This window comes from Gigantopelta aegis, chromosome 7 (assembly GCF_016097555.1).
Source record: "Gigantopelta aegis isolate Gae_Host chromosome 7, Gae_host_genome, whole genome shotgun sequence".
Classification (NCBI taxonomy): Eukaryota; Metazoa; Mollusca; class Gastropoda; order Neomphalida; family Peltospiridae; genus Gigantopelta; species Gigantopelta aegis.
In genome coordinates, this window is record NC_054705.1 from 11398287 (window position 1) to 11419868 (window position 21582).

A 21582-nucleotide genomic window follows, 5' to 3' on the forward strand; every position below is an offset into this window, starting at 1 on the left:
GTAAGCCTACATTAGAAGATGTTACAACCAGGCTATGTTAGAACATTTTGCATGAAAAACAATCAGAAGGCTGCCTTGTATAGAGACCTGCCTTGAAACGAGGCCCGGCCTGGTGCTTATAAAACTTTTAGAGTCTAGACTCGAGACTCTAATAGAGACTGAAACACTAATGTCATGACAACGCCGTTCAAACTGTATGCGTGTGACGTCATTAAAGATTGAGTCTGGACTCTAAAGGTTTTATAAGCATGTCATGGGCCCATATTTTCCAAGCAATCTTAGCCTACGAAATCGTAAAACCATCGTAAACTATGACGTCACTATGACGTGTGATGGAGTGACGTCACAACCTACGATGGTTTTACGATTTTATAGCACTAAGATGGCTTCGAAAATATGAGCCCAGGTCTTGGAGTGACGTGAAAAAAATAGAAGCCTCGGCTTTTATTCAAAGATTTACGGTATGTTTCCATTAATATCTTGAACTATATGGATGATACATTATGACATAAACTCCGATCGATCTTGGCTTCTTCGTATTATTCAGTGAAACTAACGACCACGGTCTGCTTCTGAAAGAAAAAACAAAAGAAAATAAAACAATGTATTTACAACAACGGCGTAGCCAGCATGAGGCAGACGAGGCGCTTGCCTCGTCTGGAATTTTCCCAGATTTATTTTATTTTTCCCATGGCAGTGATATTTATTTTACAGGTCTGGGTTTTTCCTCGGTGTTTTTTCTTCTCTGGCTACGCCCCAGTATAGTAATACCATTACCCCGTAAAAATATAACATATTAGAATATATGTTTTAAAATAAATGTTTTGCATATATTAACAACAAACATTCAAATTATTGCCATATTATGATAACTTGCAGAAAAACTACAACCGGAAACCTATATGTCAAAATTACCAAATGTTTGACATCTAATATCCGATGATTAATAAACCAATGTGCTCTAGTGGTGTTGGTAAACAAAACAAACTTTAAACGAAGACTACGTGTCACAATTACCAAAATTATGTCGTGTCCATGTGTTTGGCATCTCTTTCAGACAGATAATTACATAAAAGTTAAAGTTCATTTTGTTTAACGACACCACTAGGGTACATTGATTTATGAATCATCGTGTATTGGATGTCAAACATTTGGTAATTCAGAGCACATACCACGGCCTTTTGGTAGACAATAACTAATTCCAAAATCGTATACAATGCTTCATATAGATTGGTTGCGGCGCGTGCATGCGGTCCCACTGTTGAGTCTGCAGTTTGTGTTTTTGGCATCTACACCATATACGATTATTTCATTGCGACTGGCTGCACGCGTTTTGTAGACGCTCACTTCAGCGCACGCATCCAGTGTCGACTCTCACTTCAGCGCACGCATCCAGTGTCGACTCTCACTTCAGCGCACGCATCCAGTGTCGACTCTCACTTCAGCGCACGCATCCAGTGTTGACTCTCACTTCAGCGCACGCATCCAGTGTCGACTCTCTCAATGGAACTAATGTAATCAATTTCGATGTTTAGAGGCAGACCGCACGCACGCGCCGCATCCAGTCTATATGAGCATTTTGGGCTATTATGAGTTTATTGTGAGTTCAACTTCACACGAGCGAAAGCAATGCCAAGTGAATATCGGGTGTTGCGTTTCCAATGGAGTCCAGTGTATATTAGTACGAGTAATATGAATTGTCGTAGATTTATCGCCCGTTTGCGTCAAATTATAGACTAAATATCATTTTTAATACAGGGTTGAAGACAAAATGCTTGAACAGCCAATGTATGCAGCTTCACTTGCATTGTTATTGAAATAATCGAAAATACAGTACAAGGAGACTAAAGGTGGCATAGCGAGTATTGTCCTATCAATTGCCTTCATACCGTTATTATAAAAAAATAATAATAACCTTTGCAAGTTGATGGTAGTTTGTAAATAATCTAAAATCTATTATTTTTCCTCAAAAAATGTTATTTGCGTTGTTATGGATTTAAAACTTAATAATATATTTGTTAACTTTATTCATTATAAAGTTGCATGCCAATGCATCGGTTCCCTTTTGACGCAAACGCCCTATATAGACTGCCTTCAGAATGAGCTAAGTGTGATCCGGAGAGGACATTATGTAGACCTGATTTTTTGTATTTCTCATCATATAATGTTAACAAAAAGGTTTTGGTAAACGGGCTTCTGGTGGTGGGTGTGACAAATATAGGGGTCAAAGTAGCCCCCCCCCCCCCCCCAAAAAAAAGAAAAAAAAAAGAACCCAAACAAACAAACAAAACCCCAAAACAAACCAAAGTCAACTACTAATAGCACTATTTTAGTCATTTATATTATTTTATATGTTTAAAAACATGCTGAACCTAACGTCTGATATGCACAAAAAGCCCACTGATGGTGGGAGTGGCAAATAATGGAGGTCAATATATGGCAACCTCCACAAAACATGGGCACCTACTACTAGGACTTTTGTCAGAGCAGATAGCAGAAATGATGTCCGTTATTGGCATGTATGATAACAACTTTGTCCCATTTTAGCCATCGCGGTGACATTTTATGTATTAGTATTTAGAAGCATGTTGAAAGTATTTCTGAGTATCAGAATTAACGTTCTTATTCAAAATGGCTGCCATATTTCCAGCAAACATAGTCACCAGCTACAATAGAAGAACATAAGCTGGTACTAGTATGCCTTGTTCGATAAGCAAACTACATTGCCATATCATGAAGATCAATCAATACCTTCTTTTGTCAACAGCCTGTTTAATTTGTCTCTTAATTAGCTCATAACATCATTAATTTACCTTTTAGAATTCTGTATTCCTACCAAGTTGTACACACACACACACACATATATATATATATATATATATATATATATATATATATATATATATATATATATATACATATATATATACATACATATATATACACACACACACACACACACACACACACATACATACATACATACATACATATATATATATACATTTGATATTTTAATGTTTATAGTTTCTGATATGAAGATGATATTCTGTACTATTTTCAAAACCAAACTAAAGAAAATAAACAAACAAGGATACATGCACTATTCACTACTCCTTATTATCACGGCTATCTCTGTAATAATGCTTCCTTCATCCACGACTTCTCGTCTTCTTCATGAGGGCGGGTAAGGGGGGAGGCAGAACATGATAGATGCACCCTGCCCCGTGTGCTATCATTTGTTTGACCATGTGGTTATTTTTATTGGAACTAACGATATAGCCTGGTTTAGCCGTGGCAATTTTTTGCCATGACCTTAAAACGTAAATGGCAGATGACAGCCATATGACTTAACAGAAAAATCTTCATTTTTGTCATATAAGAATATACAAAACCTTCAAAACCATGGGATAAAGTTACATGAGAACTTTTTGACTAAATTAATCCTAGCGCATACTCTGTTGTCAACACTTACTATTATCCTGTTCAATTATTTAGACCCAAAGTTTTTTGCAAATGTTACGTTTATTTCCTATTCGATATTTGTTTTCTTTGCATTTACATGAAAACAAACCCAAACCCCGACAGGTTTTATATACAAATCATCATATAAAATGCACGAAGTTGACTTAATTCCACTTTTTAAAAATCTCTGTGTCGTTTGAATGCACGTTATTTCGCCTATAAATAACTAAGGCCATTTGCATATCAAAAGCATCATTCTATAGTGCGTTTCAAACTAATGTTCGGTTCTATCGTCCTATCCGCACAAATCGTAGTATGACCTATATTTAAGAAAATATCTGTAAACATGAAGCAGGCGCGGATTCAGGTGGGGAGTTCAAGTGACAAAACCTCAGTTTGAAAAAAAAAATATGTATCAAATATTATAATTATATTGTGGAATACACAAGCGCGCGCGCTGAAGGGAGAAACAGACAGACAGAGAGAGAGAGAGAGAGAGAGAGAGAGAGAGAGAGAGAGAGAGAGAGAGAGAGAGAGAGAGAGGTCATTTATGTAACGACGCACTCAACATATTTTAATCTATGGTTATATGGTTATAGGGAGAGAGAGAGAAGAAAATGGTATGCATGCGATTGGTGGAGGTGTGACCCTCTGCACAACCCCAACCCCACTTAAGGCTTCTTTTGTATATGGAGCGGGACGTAGCTCAGAGGTAAAGCGTTCGCTCATGGTAGGTCGACTGATCGATCCCACATGGTGGACCCATTGGGTTGTGTCTAGTTCCAGCATGTGCACCATAACTGATGTATAAAGGCTGTGGTATGTGCTATCCTGTCTATGGGATGGTGCATATAAAACGTCCCTTATTGCTTATCAAAATTGCTTACGGAAACAGTGGCCCATGTGGCGGTAGCGAGTTTCTTTCTCACTGTCATAATGCTCCTTAACCGTTTTGTCTGACGCCACATAAACGTATATCAAATGCGTTGAGTGTGTCGTTAAATAAACATTTCTCTCGTATGTATGTGTAGTCTATATGCATTTCTAGTCGATTAGGTTATAGGTTGTTAGGTTGTTTGATAGTGAATGATATGGAAATAAATTGTTTTTGGTGTTAAAGAGTTCATGCATACATTAAAGTAATACTCCTGATGGGTATGGAGAAATAACTTAATCAGTCGACGAACTCATTTCTTCATCACTATCTTCGTTAAGGGGGACTATCACCGGGGGTATTTTATTTCTTATAAAACTATTTTGTTTTCTAAAATCTTCTTCGATCTTTATTACATGTTTAACTGCGTCAGAGAAGTGTGTAGGTGTGACAAGAGTTCAATGCATGTGCAAGTACTCTCCGCACCGTGCTAATTTTACCATCATTATGACGAGCTATGTGCCTTTTGACTTGACTCCAGATCAGTTCTATCGGATTGAGTTCAGAATGTCTTGGCGGCAGTCTTAGACACAAGTGCCCATGGCGTTCAGCAATATCATCAGTAACAAATTGCTTTGCACATTTGTTACTTTTCACAAGTTCATAAACAACTGGCTTTGTCATGTTACTCTCAAAAGGTATATTTTTGTTTCGTAGCCACGACTGAATTTCTTCCTTTTTAGCGTTTAGTGCAGGACATCGTGTAATCTCAGTTAATTTGTTGTGGTAGCTTGCGTTATCCATGACGATAACAGAAGGTTCTGGTACAGAAGGCATAAGTTGTTCTTCAAACCATTTGATGAAATTGTCATGATTCATCTCACCATGATAGTCTCCGTCTGTTTTTTTAGATCAATTCACAGCCATCTATCAATCCATATTTATCACAGCCAGCATGACAAATAATAAGTCTTTTTCCCTTCCCAGTCACCGAACAGAGTTTAGGAACTCGATCAGCAGCGTCTGATTTCGGCAGGTGATTGGCGGTACTTGTGCCCGGGTGGATATCTGTCCAGTGGTGGGATGTTGTGTGGTTGACATTCACCCAGGTCTCATCTTGATACACTATTAAATACCCCTGTTCTCGTAAACTGGATATTTCATGGAGATAGGACAGTCTCCTGTCTGATATATTGGCGTCCTCAAAAATCACTTTTCCGGTTGTAGACATATGTTGGTATTTAAAATCGAGGTCATGGAGTGTTCTTCGTAAAGTTGATATGGATATGTTGATTCCACATTCCTCCCTTAAAGCCACGTTAATCTTATGTAATGTAGGTAATTCGCCCTCTCTATAAAATCTGTATACTCGTCATCTAATAACATCTTTCTGTTTTCGGTCGCGTTTTTTAACTGATTTCTGTGCTTGGATTCGTAGAGCTTAGATTTTTCACAGTTCTTTTTACTGTTGAAACCGAAACTTTAAGTACAGCGGAAACTCGATCGACAATTCGATAAGAAGCATACCTAGGTCTACCGCGCTGATATTCATCTTCAAAATAATCGAAAACGTTCTTAATACACGATTTTACATCAACTGAAGTGTTTTTCGATTTACTCATATTTTTCCTCAAATAACAATAACAAGAATGTCGACTAATACATTTTCAATGAATTTATATACCCTACCTAACTTGTATTTTACGTGGTTTACACATTGCTACAATAGCACGTGCAGTCATAGATCGAAATAATGATGTTATTGACCAAGCAATGCTGTCGTATTTTGAACATTCAGGGCTGTGTCTGCGGGATGAAAAAGTGGTTGAACCCATACGAGTCCGAACAATAGCCCTTTGGTTTTTCGCATTACAAATGTAACACCCCACCCCCAAACCCCAGCCACTAGCACCACCCTAAATACTATATATATATATATATATATATATATATATATATATATATATATATACGTATGAGTTCCCAATTTAGAGGCAAATTAAATAAAAAAATTATTATTATTTGATGTTGGTGGCCTTTGACATTTTATCCCCCCCCCCCCCCTGGTCTTCTGGGTCTGGCCCTGCATTAAATTTATTTATAAATTTGGAAAGCACATTCCTGCGGTGTGTGAGGTGATTTGTGTTTATTACTGTGCTACACCTCAGTTGTGTTAGGTTAGGTATGGTATGCTAATATATAATTGATATAATAAAATAAAAATACATAATACATTAGCTAAATTTATTAAATATAATGCACCTACAAGAAAGGGTTACATGTTCTGTTTGTTTACATCTATGTTTAACGGAAAGATTAGACAATGCTGTTACACACTGCAAAACAATAATAACCTTGATTTAGTGAAACAAGCTATAATGGCCTTCACGTAGCCTCAGATCCCAATGTTTTGATATGCAAATGACCGTAGTTATTTATAGGCGAAATAACGTGCATTCAAACGATACAGAGATTTTTAAAAAGTGGAATTAAGTCAACTTCGTGCATTTTATATGATGATTTGTATATAAAACCTGTCGGGGTTTGGGTTTGTTTTCATGTAAATGCAAAGAAAACAAATATCGAATAGGAAATAAACGTAACATTTGCAAAAAACTTTGGGTCTAAATAATTGAACAGGATAATAGTTATAATTTTCACATATGATGCCTGTAAACGAAAGAAACTCGCCATATCATTTGCCCCAATGTCACCAGTTCGATCATTAATTAGTCCAAAAGACATAACGCTTTCAAAGAAACTGTATTAATTTTTTAATTTTTTTATTAATTTCCTGTGCAGTCTTGCAAAGTTCTGAGATACTGCGATCCTATTTTACTAACATTTCATATTTTAACTTTATGAACTGTTGATGGTGTGGGAAAGGATAGTGTAACAAACTTATTAATAAATAAATATCCGAATACATGAATTGTCAAGTTATGTTTTCAAAGAGAGAATGGAAAGAAAGAAATGTTTTATTTAACGACACACTCAACACATTTTATTTACGTTTATATGGCGTCAGACATATGGTTAAGGACCATACAGATTTGGAGAGGAAACCCGCTGTCGTCACTACATGGGCTACTCTTTCCGATTAGCAGCAAAGGATCTTTTATTTGCGCTTCCCACAGGCAGGATAGCACAAACCATGGCCTTTGTTGAACCAGTTATGGATCACTGGTCGGTGCAAGTGGTTTACACCTACCCATTGAGACTTGCGGAGCACTCACTTAGGGTTTGGAGTCGGTATCTGGATTAAAAATCCCATGACTCCACTGGGATCCGAACCCAGTACCTACCAGCCTGTAGACCGATGGCCTAACCACGACGCCACCGAGGCCGGTAAAGAGAGAATGGTGCATGGATCACTTAGTAAAGAATTTATTGATGCTGTTGTTACTAAAGTGCATATGTTTTTCTACAATTTGTTTAATTTCACATTTAAAATGTGTAATGCCTAGCTGTATCTTTTGGACTTCACATCGATATATAAAGTAGTTTGATGAAAGTAATAAGAGATCAAAGACGGTGTCTGTCCTAATGTTCTTCTTATGTTCGAATATAACAAGTTCAAGAGAGAGAGTTGTAGGTTAATTATATGATTACAAGATGTCAATAACCAATTTTAAAATGTATTCCAGAATTCTTGAACAATATCACATTCAACTGATATTATAATGCTGGTAGCAGGTGCCTGTGTTTCGTGGACACATTGCAGCCATTTTGAAAAAAATATATATTCTAATAGTATTATAATTATCAGAAAGAGGTTCAGCATAGTTTTAAATATATAAAACGACACTGATATGATTAAAGTCTGACAACTTAATTAATGTTAACAATGAACATTGGCAGAATAATATGGTGGCCATCTTGAAAAATGGTCTCTATTTTAGAATGTTAAGTGAGTCATTGATGGGAACTTAAGAACTCCCTAATGAGATCATTTATACAAAGTCCCATGCTTATATCACCATTTGAAAGATGATTTTTGTTATCTGCTTTGCCAATAATGCTAACAGTAGGTGACTATGTTTTATGGAGGTTGCCATACATTGATCCGCGATATTTGTCACTTCCACTGTCAGAGAGATTTTTTTTACGTATAAGACGGTAGCTTTACCATGTTTCTAATCATATAAAAATAATATAAAATGACTAATTTAAAACGCCTCTATTAAAATACATCTTAATAATGAACATTTGTGGGATAGTGTGGCGGTTATCTTGAAAACAACGGCCGTCATATTCAAAATCTAAGTGGTTTATTTACTGGATTTGAAGAACGCCCCAGGGATATACTCTGTGTGTGTTTTGACAACAAAGTGGTTTGGTTACGGAATTAGGTATACTAGTACCAGCTTATGTTCTTGTAGTTTATCTGATGACTATGTTTGCTGGAAATATGGCAGCCATTTTGAATAAAAACGTTAATTCTGATAGTATTTTAAATATTAGAATTATTTTCAACATGCTTTTAAATACAAGTACATAAAAAATCACCGACATGGCTAAAATCGGATAAAGTTTTGTATTATGCATGCCAATAACGGACAATGGTTGGGGAAAATGGCGGTCATCTTGAAAAATTATCGCAATATTGACATTTCAAGTTGCTCATTGATCGAATTTGAAGAATTCACCCAACAGATCATCTGTGCAAAGTTTCTTGCTTGTATCACGATTTGAAACGTCATTTCTATTGTCTGCTCTGTCAATAGTCCTAGTAGTAGGTGCCCATGTTTTGGGGAGGTAGTCCTATATTTACTTCCAATATTTGCCACTCCCACCATCGGAATCCTTTTTTACATATCAGACATTAGGTTCAGCATGTTTTTAAACATATAAAATAATATAAAATGACTAATATCGAAAACTCTATTAAAATGCATCTAAATAATGACCATTTGTAGAACAGTATTCGCGGCCATCTTGAAAAATGGTCGCCATATTGAATTTCAAGTGGTTCTTTGATTGGATGTGATGAACTCCCCATGGAGATCATCTGTGCCAAGTTTCATGTTTCTGTTATCATTTGACAGGTTCTCCCAATTGTCTGCTCTCCAAATAGTGCTATTAGTAGTTGACCCTGTTTTGGGGAAGGGAGGGCCTACTTTGACCCCCATATTTGCAACACCCACCACCAGAAGCTTGTTTACCAAAACGTTTTTGTTAACATATATAAGGAATACAAAAAAGCAGGTCTACATAATGTCCTCCACGGGTGGCACTTAGCGCATTCTGAAGCCGGTCTAATACGTGCATAACTTGATATACGTTTCTGTGTGACATTTGGTGTCAGGTGCTTTAAGTCTTACAAGTTGCCGTTGTTGTAGCTGCTGGTGTTGTGGTTGTGCGTGGTCGTCTTGGGCGTCCCCGTAGCATGTTGCCTGGCACTCCGCTTGACTGTCGTGTCGTTGTGTCTGAACCAGTAGTAGTACCTGCAGTTCCTGTAGCAGACGTAGTTGCAGTACCTGACAACACAAGAATAAACTAATTATTTTTAAAACAAAATAAATAAAAAAGTGTATTTTGTTTAACGACACCACTAGTTTATATGCACCATTCCACAAAAAAGAGGGATACCAGTCGTGGTGCACTGGCTGGAACGAAAATTTGCCCAAATGGGTCCACCGACGGGGACTGATCCTAGACCGATCGTGTATCAGGCTTTACCACTGGGCTACGTCACCTCAAAAACTAAACCAATGTTCAATAGAGTTTTATCCAGTTGGATAGCGTTAAGTTAATAAACATTCAAGATACTTGCGACTGTGACTATAGCGAATTATTTTAATGGATATCTGAATGTTCGTTATAAGGATTTATTGTATTTCAAAGGTTACCCTAAATTGTCCCTCTAAATGCATTAGCATACGTAAATAAGTAATGAAAGTTACATTTTATATTTTTAACGATATCGTTAGAGCAGACTGGTTAATAAAACATCGGCTATTGGATCAAACATTTGGTCATTCCTATACCTAGCCTTATGAGAAATACCACTACATTTTTTCCTTAACAGCAAAGGATTTTTAATATGCATTTTCCTCTGACAGGACAGTACATACCATGCTTTTTAAGAAACTAGTCGGGGGCATTTGATGGGATGACCCCGCCGGTGGACCCATTGGACTATTTCTCGTTCCAGCCAGTGCACAACGACTGGTATATCAAAGGCCGTGGTATCTGCTATCCTATTTGTAGGAAAGTGCATATAAAAGATCCCTTGCTGCATTAGAAAAATATGCAGCGGGTTTCCTCTCTATGACTGAGTCAAAATGACCATGTGTTTGACATCCAATAGCCAACGATTAATAAATAAATGTGATTTAGTGGTGTCGTTAAACAAAACAAACTTTGATGGGATGGGTAAAAAAAAGTAGCGACTATACGCAGATTATAGTACTGTTGAATAACAGGGATTCAGTCTTTTATGCTTTTTTGCACTGACAACTTAAGGTCGACAAACTACTAGACCTATAATACGTTGACGGGTCTCGGTGGTGTCATAGTTAAGCCATCGGAGACAAGGCTGGTGGGTAGTGTGTTCGCATCCCGGTACAGGCTCCCACCCAGAGCGAGTTTTAACGATTTACTGGGTAGGTATAAGACCACTACATTCTCTTCTCTCTCACTAACCAACTAACAACTAACCTACTGTCCAGAACAGATTGCCAAGATAGCTGAGGTGTGTGCCCAGGACAGCGTGCTTGAACCTCAATTGGATTATAAGCACGAAAATAAGTCGAAATGAAAATAATACGTTGACTTAAATACATGTATGAACATGGAATGGCGCTTGAATTAAAGGGACATTCCCGAGTTTGTTGCATTGTAAGATGTGTCCGATACATAAAATATTTCTACGATTAAACGTACATATTAAATATATTTTCATGTTTAGAATATCAGTGTCTGTATATTGTCTTAATATTTGTAAAAAGCCCAAACTGGATTTTGTCTTCAAATAAATTCGTATGTACGAAGTATATATTTTAGGAAGTAAAATGAAAATTAACCTAGTACAAATATTAGAACGATCAGAAACATGTTTAATATACAGCCACTAATATTTTATGGTTAAAAATATATTTGGTATGTAATCGCAATCGTTAAAAAGTCTCTGTCAGTCGATAACATCTTAAAAATTGCAGCAAACTCGGGAATGTCCCTTTAATAGATTTGTCGGCTTATTGGCATTCGAAAATATAGGGGCGGGCTTTAGCTCAGTCGGTGGAGACGGGCTCTAGTCTAATTTTATAGGCTATTTCTTCGTTTTAACGCCACAGACTCCCGTTTCATTCAGTTTTAACTTAGGCACCACGCCACCATTTGTCGTTACTTGCTGTTGCAGCTTAAAGGGACCTACCCTAGTTTTTAAACACTAAGGCATGTGTTTGACTATTACAGCCGTTTTTCATAACTGAAATCATACTTTGCTTAGATTTTATTGTTTAGGTTATCCATTTCCGTACATTCGAAGTGTTTGTGGTCATCCTGGTGTTTTTAATATCACAAAATGCATTTCACATAGTTTTAAAAACGCACGTGCGTCTGAGAGGTAACAGTTACGGAGTCAGTTTTAGTCTATTTTTAGAGGGTATTTTACCATTTCAAAGTAACAGACTCAATTGTCGCTCGATTATGCAGTCTAGTTTTAGTCTATTTTTAGAGGGTATTTCACCCATTTCAAAGTCACAGACTCATGTTTCACTCAACTGTAACTGTATCCAAATGTGTTACAGGTTTGTAGATTAACCAAACTTAGTGTTAATTTTCATGGGTTGAAACTAGGGTCTGTCCCTTTAATATAGTCCGGTTTAGGAAATAGCTTTTTAGAAAAAAAGAAAGAAATGTTTTATTTAACGACGCACTCAACACATTTTATTTACGGTTATATGGCGTCAGACATATGTTAAGGACCACACAGATTTTGAGAGGAAACCCGCTGTCGCCACTACATGGGCTACTCTTCCGATTAGCAGCAAGGGATCTTTTATTTGCGCTTCCCACAGGCAGGATAGCACAAACCATGGCCTTTGTTGAACCAGTTATGGATCACTGGTCGGTGCAAGTGGTTTACACCTACCCATTGAGCCTTGCGGAGCACTCACTCAAGGTTTGGAGTCGGTATCTGGATTAAAAATCCCATGCCTCGACTGGGATCCGAACCCAGTACCTACCAGCCTGTAGACCGATGACCTACCACGACGCCACCGAGGCCGGTTAGTTCCTTTAATAGAGTCATTGTTCATTTTTGGCGACTAAACTTATATATATTTTCTTGTTTAGAAGGAAGGAAGTAAATTTTTTATTTAACGACGCACTCAGCACATTTTATTTACGGTTATATGGCGTCAGACATATGGTTAAGGACGACACAGATGTATAGAAAGAGGAAACCCGCTGTCGCCACTTCATAGACTACTCTTTTCGATTAGCACCATCGCACAGACAGGATAGTACATACCACGGCCTTTGTTACACCAGTCGTGGTGCACTGGCTGGAACGAGAAATAGCCCAATGGGGCCACCGACGGGGATGTGTTTTGTAGAAGTAATTTTTCATTCTACTTCGTGATCTTTGTTTTGTTTTTTCGTACGTATTAAGATTAATGGAAGGCCGTATGTTGTAGTAATGTTACAATGGCGTCGGTGAGTCCGTTGGGATATTTCTAGGTCCAACCTGTGCACCACGACTGGTATATCAAAGGCCGTGGTATGTGCTATCCTGTCTGTGAGGTGGTACATATAAAACATCCATTGCTACTAATGGAAAAAAATTAGCAGGTTTCCTCTCTAAGACTATATGTCAATATTAACAAATGTTTAAATCAAATAGCCGATGTGATCTAGTGGTGTCGTTAAACAAAACAAACTTTTTTTTTTTTTTTTTTTTTTTTTTTTTGGACAATGGCAGTATAGTTCGGAATAGTTCCTTTAAGAGTGTCGTTGCCCAGTTTGCAGGATAAAGTTCAGTCAATCGCTTGTCGCTAATGTTCGCTTGACCGGTTTTTACGCTTCACAGTAAAACGAATTACCACACCAGGAACTATTCAATATAGCTTGCAAACGTTATCGAAAAACGGCTGGCTGAACTTTAAAAGAAAGAAAAAGTCGCTTCAGCAGTAGTGAGTTTCGATCCCCAAAACCCTGGCCCTGCATACGCGCCTGCAATGGTGGTATGAAACCTCCGCCAGTGACGTACATGTTAACAGTCTCACCTCCTGTGTCAGGGCGTGGTCTGGGACGGCCACGTGTCATCTGGGATGGCAGCAGCCTCTTTCGTGTAGTTGCGGACGTAGAAGAAACATCTGTCGTGGTCAAAAAAGGAAGAAGAAAAAAGTGTTAAGATAGACAAATAGATAGATAAATAGATCGAGAAAACAGAGAGACAGACAGACAGATCGATAGATAGATAAACAGATATAATTATAAATAGATAGACAGACAGATAGATAGATAAATAGATAGATAGGAAGATAAACCCAGGGCCGTACCCTCCGGGGGCAGCGGGGGTGGGGGTGGGGGGGGGGGGGGGGCAATTGCCCCCGTTAGAATCTCACTTTTTTTTTCTTTTCTTTTTCACTCCAGAAAACAGCATGTACACTTCTCAAGGTTTAATTTGTATAGTGTTTCATTTGTTTACAAAAAGTAGTGCCCACTCCCCAGGGTTGGAATTGCCGATTCTATACCTCACAACGGTGATTGGTTCTTTTTCTTGCCCATTTAATTACAGTAACAAAACATTAATTGTGTAAGCTGCAACAACTTAACAATAAATATAAAGTTGAAAATATTAATTTGTTTAAATATTTTTAAAACAATGATACAACGTGAATCTAGTGAACAGAATTTTGAAAACCATGAGTTATGACGTCAATCGTTGTAAAGCATGAGTTATGACGTCACACGTATGTAGAAATCGTCCAGCACCTGAGTGCTAGACACCTTTTTCTCTCATCCCTATCCATGCACGACAGACCCATTCCATGATGTCAGCCCATGCAGAATAAATATGTCTTGCATGGTCTATCACGTCATTGAATTTAACATGAGGTTTATTACAGCGAAATTTTCACCACATTGGGTGTACTTTTTCTATCCCACATGACCACATTTAATCTAGCACGGTGCAAAAGCTAGTTAATTCAATCCAGTGGGCAAGAAAACACGAGAAACAAACGTATAGACAGATCGACAGACTGATTAAACAGATAACAAACAGATAGCTATAAAAAGAGACAGACAAATAAACGTGTGTGTGTGTGTGTGTGTGTGTATATATGTGTGTGTGTATATATGTGTATGTGTGTATATATATATATATATATATATATAGAGAGAGAGAGAGAGAGAGAGAGAGAGAGAGAGAGAGAGAGAGAGAGAGAGAGAGAGAGAGAGAGAGCGAGAGAGAGACATATTGACGCACAGACAAATAAACAGATATATAGAAAAACATACTGACAAACAGACAAATCAACAGATATATCAATAACCAGACAAACAGACAGATAATCAAATAAAAAAACAGACAAATAAACAGATATATAGATAAACAGATAGACAGATAGACAAACAGACAAATAAAGAGATATATAGATAACCAGACTGACAAACAGACAAATAAACAGATATATAGAAAAACAGATTGACAAACAGACAAATCAACAGATATGTAAATAAACAGATAGACAAACAGACCAATAAACAGATATATAAATAAACATATTCACAAACAGACAAATCAACAGATATATAGATAAACATACTGACGAACAGACAAATAAACAGATATATAGAAAAACATATTGACAAACAAACAAATCAACAGATATATCGATAACCAGACAGACAAACAGACAGATAATCAAATAAACAGACAAATAAACATATATATAGATAAACAGATAGACAAATAGAAAAATAAAGAGATAAATAGATAAACAGATAGACAAACAGACAAATAGACAAATATATAAACAGATAGACAAACAGACAAATAAACAGATATGTAAATAAACAGATAGACAAAAAGACAGATAATCAAATAAACAGACAAATAAACATATATATATATATATAGATAAACAGATAGACAAATAAACAGATAAATAGATAACCGATAGACAAACAGACAAATAAACACATATATAAACAGATAGACAGACAAATAAACAGATATGTAAATAAACAGTTAGACAAACAGACAAATAAACAGATATGTAGAGAAACAGACAAATAAACAGATATATAAATAAACAGACTGACAAACAAAGAGAGGGACAAATAGATAGACAAACAAACAGATAGACAAACAAGCATATAGACAGATAAACATGTAGACAGACATATAGACAAACAGACAGACATATAGGCAGACAGGAAGGCATGTAAACAGGCAGGCAGACAGACAGACCTCACAGCCACCACCAAGACAATCCATCCATCCATCATCCATCTATCTTAACGAATATCTGTACATACAGTTTCTAAACGTGATACTTTGAGGGGCGGGTGTTCATTACTCACCGGTGAAATCAATGAGCCCAGATGCTGTGGTCAGATCGACACCATCTGAAATAGATAAATACGTTTCCATCTCAGTTTTTAATTTATTGTTCTGCGAGTGTCCGTATTAAAGAATATTGGCGTTTCTTTTCTTGCTCAGCATACTATATAGTATAAAGATAATCATGTAGGGGTTTTATCAGTTCACGGTGGGATGTTAATCAGTAGAGCAGTGCCTGTGTAAGGTGCACTGTATTGTAGAATCTAGAGCCGGCAGCGAACATCTTTATTTTTCCCATCCTAACTAGTGCTCCACGACTGGTATATCAAAGAATGCACTATCCAATTTGGCGCTGGGACCTCTGTTTTGCCTCATACTAACCAGTGCTCCAGACTGGTATATCAAAGATCGCACTGTACAATATGGTGCTAGGACCTCTGTGTTGTCACATACTAACCAGTGTTCCACGACTGGTATATCAATGATCGCACTGTACAATATGGTGCTAGACATCCAAGTCTTATGACGGGCATTATTTGCTGCCATAAATGCAAGAATGTATCGCAGCATACAACACAAATGCCTTCAATATATGTGTGGTATGATTTCAAGATGGCCGCCATATCATAACTATGTGCAATGAGTGGAAATATATCGTTCAAAACGAAGTCTATTATTAACACATTACTATATTTTTTTTTTATTACCTCAAATATTATGTTAAAAGTCTGTTAACATGTATGGATATTTAGTGAAAGGGTTATTTAACAACAGCAGCAACCTTTCTAATACTTTAACACAACTGGAAGCAAATTCAGATGGCATTCATAGGTTATTCATCCATCCGAGTCCATCCACTTCTGAAGGTGATGGAAAGCCTAGAGTGGTACACGTAAGCTTGCTTTGTATGGTAATAACATGACACAAGCAGGCTCATCCGCGAACACTACGTTTTGGATCTTTCAATTTCCCAGGTCTACTGTTAGATTATACACTTTACAAATTAATTGTCTAAAGCATTCCTATTTGTTCTCACCACCATTATTTTCAGAACTGTTTTATTTCCCTCGAAATACTATAATATATGAAATAGTAGTATTGCATCCCAGAGCATAAACAGCAACCAAACTCAACATTCTGGTACTAAGAGGTCTGTTTTCCAATATTATATACATAGGAATGGTTTCCAAAAATCGTCCAATTGTTACATGTATATTTGACATGTGAAAAAACAAAAATCAACAGGATATCAGTGTCTTACTAATATGTAGAGCAATATTTAGTCAGATAGGTTTGAACAGTGAATTGCATGAACTACTATTCTGGTATCAGATTCCTCGTGCTTGGTTTTTGGTTGTTCAACATTAACTCAATGTTACTACTCTACACTGCATCGTCCTCAGTGAAACCAGACACCCATTTTGCATTCAGTGCAAAGTTTTAAGAAATAGTTTCAAAGAGGAAATTAGTTAATTTTACATTGCTTTCTGTTCAGTATGAGGCATTGGCATCCTTCTTACGGGTTTGTATATCTCTAATTTGTACATTTAGTTTGGTTAACAAAGACCTGAAGCGATCAAATACAACATGTCAGAATATTTCTCAAAACAATTGTTCCCTTTGTGTTTTGTACTTTGAACCAATGCCTGTCAGTCAACAATCAAGACTGACTTCTCCTGTAATTTCTTAGGTACATTTGAATCTTGAGTTTGTTTCAACAATGGGTATTGGTATGGGTAGCAAGTCATTCTTTATGATCAACAAAGTATTCACTTCCAGGACGGCTTTGTATGCTGTAAATTGTCTGTGTAAAATGTCTTATTCAACTCAAGGATTGTGATTGATTGTATTATGTTGCAGTTTGGCGCTTTGCGCCATTTGATCATAAAATTACCACAAAATAATTCATGAAAGATTGCATGTAGCAAGCGATGAGCATCTGCATGATAGACAGTTCACCATCGATTTTACACAAAATGTGTACACATATAATTGTTGTAAAACAATATAGATACACTGATTGTCTATAATCAACTCCGGCCGTACTGAAATAGTTTCTAATGGCATAGAGAATTATGAGATTGGCCTATAGATTTGTATTCAGATTGCCTTTCATCGTGGGTGGGAGTATGTGGGGGTGAGGGTTATGGGGGCAACGCATATCCTGACCCCTGCAAAATAAAGGTCTAAAATATATCACTCCTCTGATTTTAGCTTCAGGTCGTCAATATTTGTATCACCTACAAATACTCCTCTGATTTTAGCTTCAGGTCGTCAATATTTGTATCACCTACAAATACAAATTTGTATTAACCAATCGATCCCCATTGCATTGATATTACCACACACACACACACACACACACACACACACACACACACGCGCGCGCACACACATACACACACACATACACACACACACGCGCGCACACATACATACACACATACACACCCATACACACACACATACACAGACACATACATGCACATACATACATACATACACACATACACACATACATACACACACACAGACACACACATACACACACATACACGCACAGAGAGAGATAAACATACACACGCACACACACAACACAACACACACATACATACACACAGACACACACACACACACACAGAGGCACGCACACACATACACACAAACACACACAGACACACACGCACATACGCGCGCGCGCACACACACACACATAATAAACGCACACGCACACAACACAACACACAGACACACACAACACAACACACACATACACACACACAGACAGACACACACACACACATACAGACACACACACAGAGATACATACACACACGCACACACACACAACACAACACACACATACACACACACAACACAAAAACACATACACACACACACAGACACACATACAGACACACACACACACACACACACACACACACACACACACACACACACACACACATAAAAATAATAAAATAAAAATAAATAAATAAATAAATGTTAGATCCGCGCCTGTATATGGTAGGTACAGACATAAAATCTTCCAAAAAAAAACTAATGTTAACATGTAGATTTATACATACATTATTTATCTTTTCGTTTTAACTATTTAAAATACATTTAAAAAAAACAAATCGTAAATTCATTCTCCCTAAATTTCGTTTAGACGGTTGCCTCTAATTTCAATGCTTGTAAACACATTTGTATTTACATTGTGTTGGTTTTCTATTCTAATATGGGTTTGCTGAATACAAAGAAATACGTTGTCCGTCTGAAAAATTACATTTAGTGGTTTCATAATATAAACGTGTCGACATTATTATTGTGTTGAAAATACGTTGTATCCAAGTATAAAGGCGTGTTTTTGTTTTTGTTATTTTCACTACATAAGCATTAGTTTTCTTTCAAATGGCCAGCACATGTTTTGGGATTCAGCATTTAAATTTGGTTAGAAACGTATGTTGTATACAAGCCTACAGAAATATTCGCAGAAAAATAGATAAAAAAAACACATAATATGTGACACTCTGTTATACTTAGATACAATGTATTTTCAACACAATCCTAATTTCGTATATTACTATTTTGTTTTTGTCATTTTGACCTCCACATTTTTGTGGATTCAGCATCCCTAAATTAGGTTAGAAAAGTATGTTTGATATAATCCTAAAAAAATGCTCGTACTTCGATAAATAAGCACTTTTTAAGAAATGGGACCTGCCTATCGTAACTGTAGTGTATTAAAATTTTAAATATTGATGTAACAATCACTTACTCAACGAATCAGTTATCCCGTCATTCACCACTACAGCTGTGGGTTAATGTAAGAATGACTTACCTAACGAATCAGTTATCCTGTCATCCACCACTATAGCTGTGGGTTAATGTAAGAATGACTTACCTAACGAATCAGTTATCCCGTCATTCACCAATACAGCTGTGGGTTAATGTAAGAATGACTTACCTAACGAATCAGTTATCCCGTCATTCACCAGTACAGCTGTGGGTTAATGTAAGAATGACTTACCTAACGAATCAGTTACCCCGCCATTCACCAATACAGCTGTGGGTTAATGTAAGAATGACTTACCCAACGAATCAGTTATCCCGTCATTCACCACTAAAGCTGTGGGTTACTGTAAGAATGACTTACTCAACGAATCAGTTATCCCGTCATTCACCAGTACAGCTGTGGGTTAATGTAAGAATGACTTACCTAACGAATCAGTTACCCCGCCATTCACCAATACAGCTGTGGGTTAATGTAAGAATGACTTACTCAACGAATCAGTTATCCCGTCATTCACCACTAAAGCTGTGGGTTACTGTAAGAATGACTTACTCAACGAATCAGTTATCCCGCCATTCACCAGTACAGCTGTGGGTTAATGTAAGAATGACTTACTCAACGAATCAGTTATCCCGTCATTCACCACTAAAGCTGTGGGTTACTGTAAGAATGACTTACTCAACGAATCAGTTATCCCGCCATTCACCACTATAGCTATGGGTTAATGTAAGAATGACTTACCTAACGAATCAGTTATCCCGCCATTCACCAATACAGCTGTGGGTTAATGTAAGAATGACTTACCCAACGAATCAGTTATCCCGTCATTCACCACTAAAGCTGTGGGTTACTGTAAGAATGACTTACTCAACGAATCAGTTATCCCGCCATTCACCAGTACAGCCATGGGTTAATTACTTACCCAACGAATCAGTTATCTCGTCATCCACCACTACAGCTGTGAGTTACTGTAAGAATTACTTACCTAACGAATCAGTTATCTCGTCATTCACCACTAAAGCTGTGGGTTAATGTAAGAATGACTTACATAATGAATCAGTTATCTCGTCATTCGCCAGTACAGCTGTGGGTTAATGTAAGAATGACTTACATAACGAATCAGTTATCCCGTCATTCGCCAGTACAGCTGTGGGTTAATGTAAGAATGACTTACCTAACGAATCAGTTATCCCGTCATCCACCAGTACAGCTGTTTGTTTCTTCAGAATACCTTCGATTACTGAAACGAGTAATGATGTCAGTGTTATAAATAGATTCTTGAAAATGTTCTCTACAAAGGTAATACCTATTTACGTAGGTGGTTTTGTTGTTGTTATTTGTGTTGTCGTTTTGTTTGTTGTTGTTTGTTTGTATTTTTGTTTTGCTTTTTGGAGGATTTTTTGTATTTTATTAAGATCGATTTGTTTGTTGTTGTTCTCTTTCGTTTTGTTTTTGTTTTTGTTTTTGTTTTATTTTTGTTTGTTTCTTTCTTTCTTGTTTATTGGAGGATTTTTTTCTTTTGTTTTGTTATTGTTTTTGGGGGGTTGTTGTTTTTGTTTTATGTTTTATATTTTATGTTTTTGTTGTTGGTGTTGTCGTCGTCGTTGTCGTTGTTGTTGTTGATGTTTAATTATGTGTAAAACATTTTTATTGCCCCAGATATCTTCCCTATTATTAATGTCAGGGTTGGATGCTAAAATCAATATCTTACATAATACACAATATATATATATATATAAGTAAATAAATTACATTCAACAATGGCATAGTGCAAATATGGACACATAGTGCGTCGTTACGTAGTTATTGTTAAGAAAGTCTCAAAACGCGATCTATAATGGAAATAAACAAATAGTATTAACACTTTCCTATTGCGTTTTACAACTGAAATACGTAACCACATAATAAGTATTAATGTGCATGTAC

At 36.8% G+C, this 21582-nt stretch overlaps 1 protein-coding gene across 1 annotated transcript in view; it reads right to left on the reverse strand.

Annotated features, from left to right (window-relative positions):
* Nucleotides 1-373: 373 nt before the first annotated feature.
* The window catches only part of LOC121378145, a 41538-nt gene continuing 20329 nt past the window's right edge, over nt 374-21582 (reverse strand). Inside the window, exons 4-8 of the mRNA XM_041506246.1 lie at nt 20831-20896; nt 15881-15925; nt 13573-13662; nt 9664-9819; nt 374-572 (exon numbers count right to left, since the gene is read on the reverse strand). Of these exons, the coding sequence (XP_041362180.1) occupies nt 571-572; nt 9664-9819; nt 13573-13662; nt 15881-15925; nt 20831-20896 (359 nt within the window). The 3' untranslated portion in view covers nt 374-570. The remainder of the gene's footprint in view (nt 573-9663; nt 9820-13572; nt 13663-15880; nt 15926-20830; nt 20897-21582) is intronic.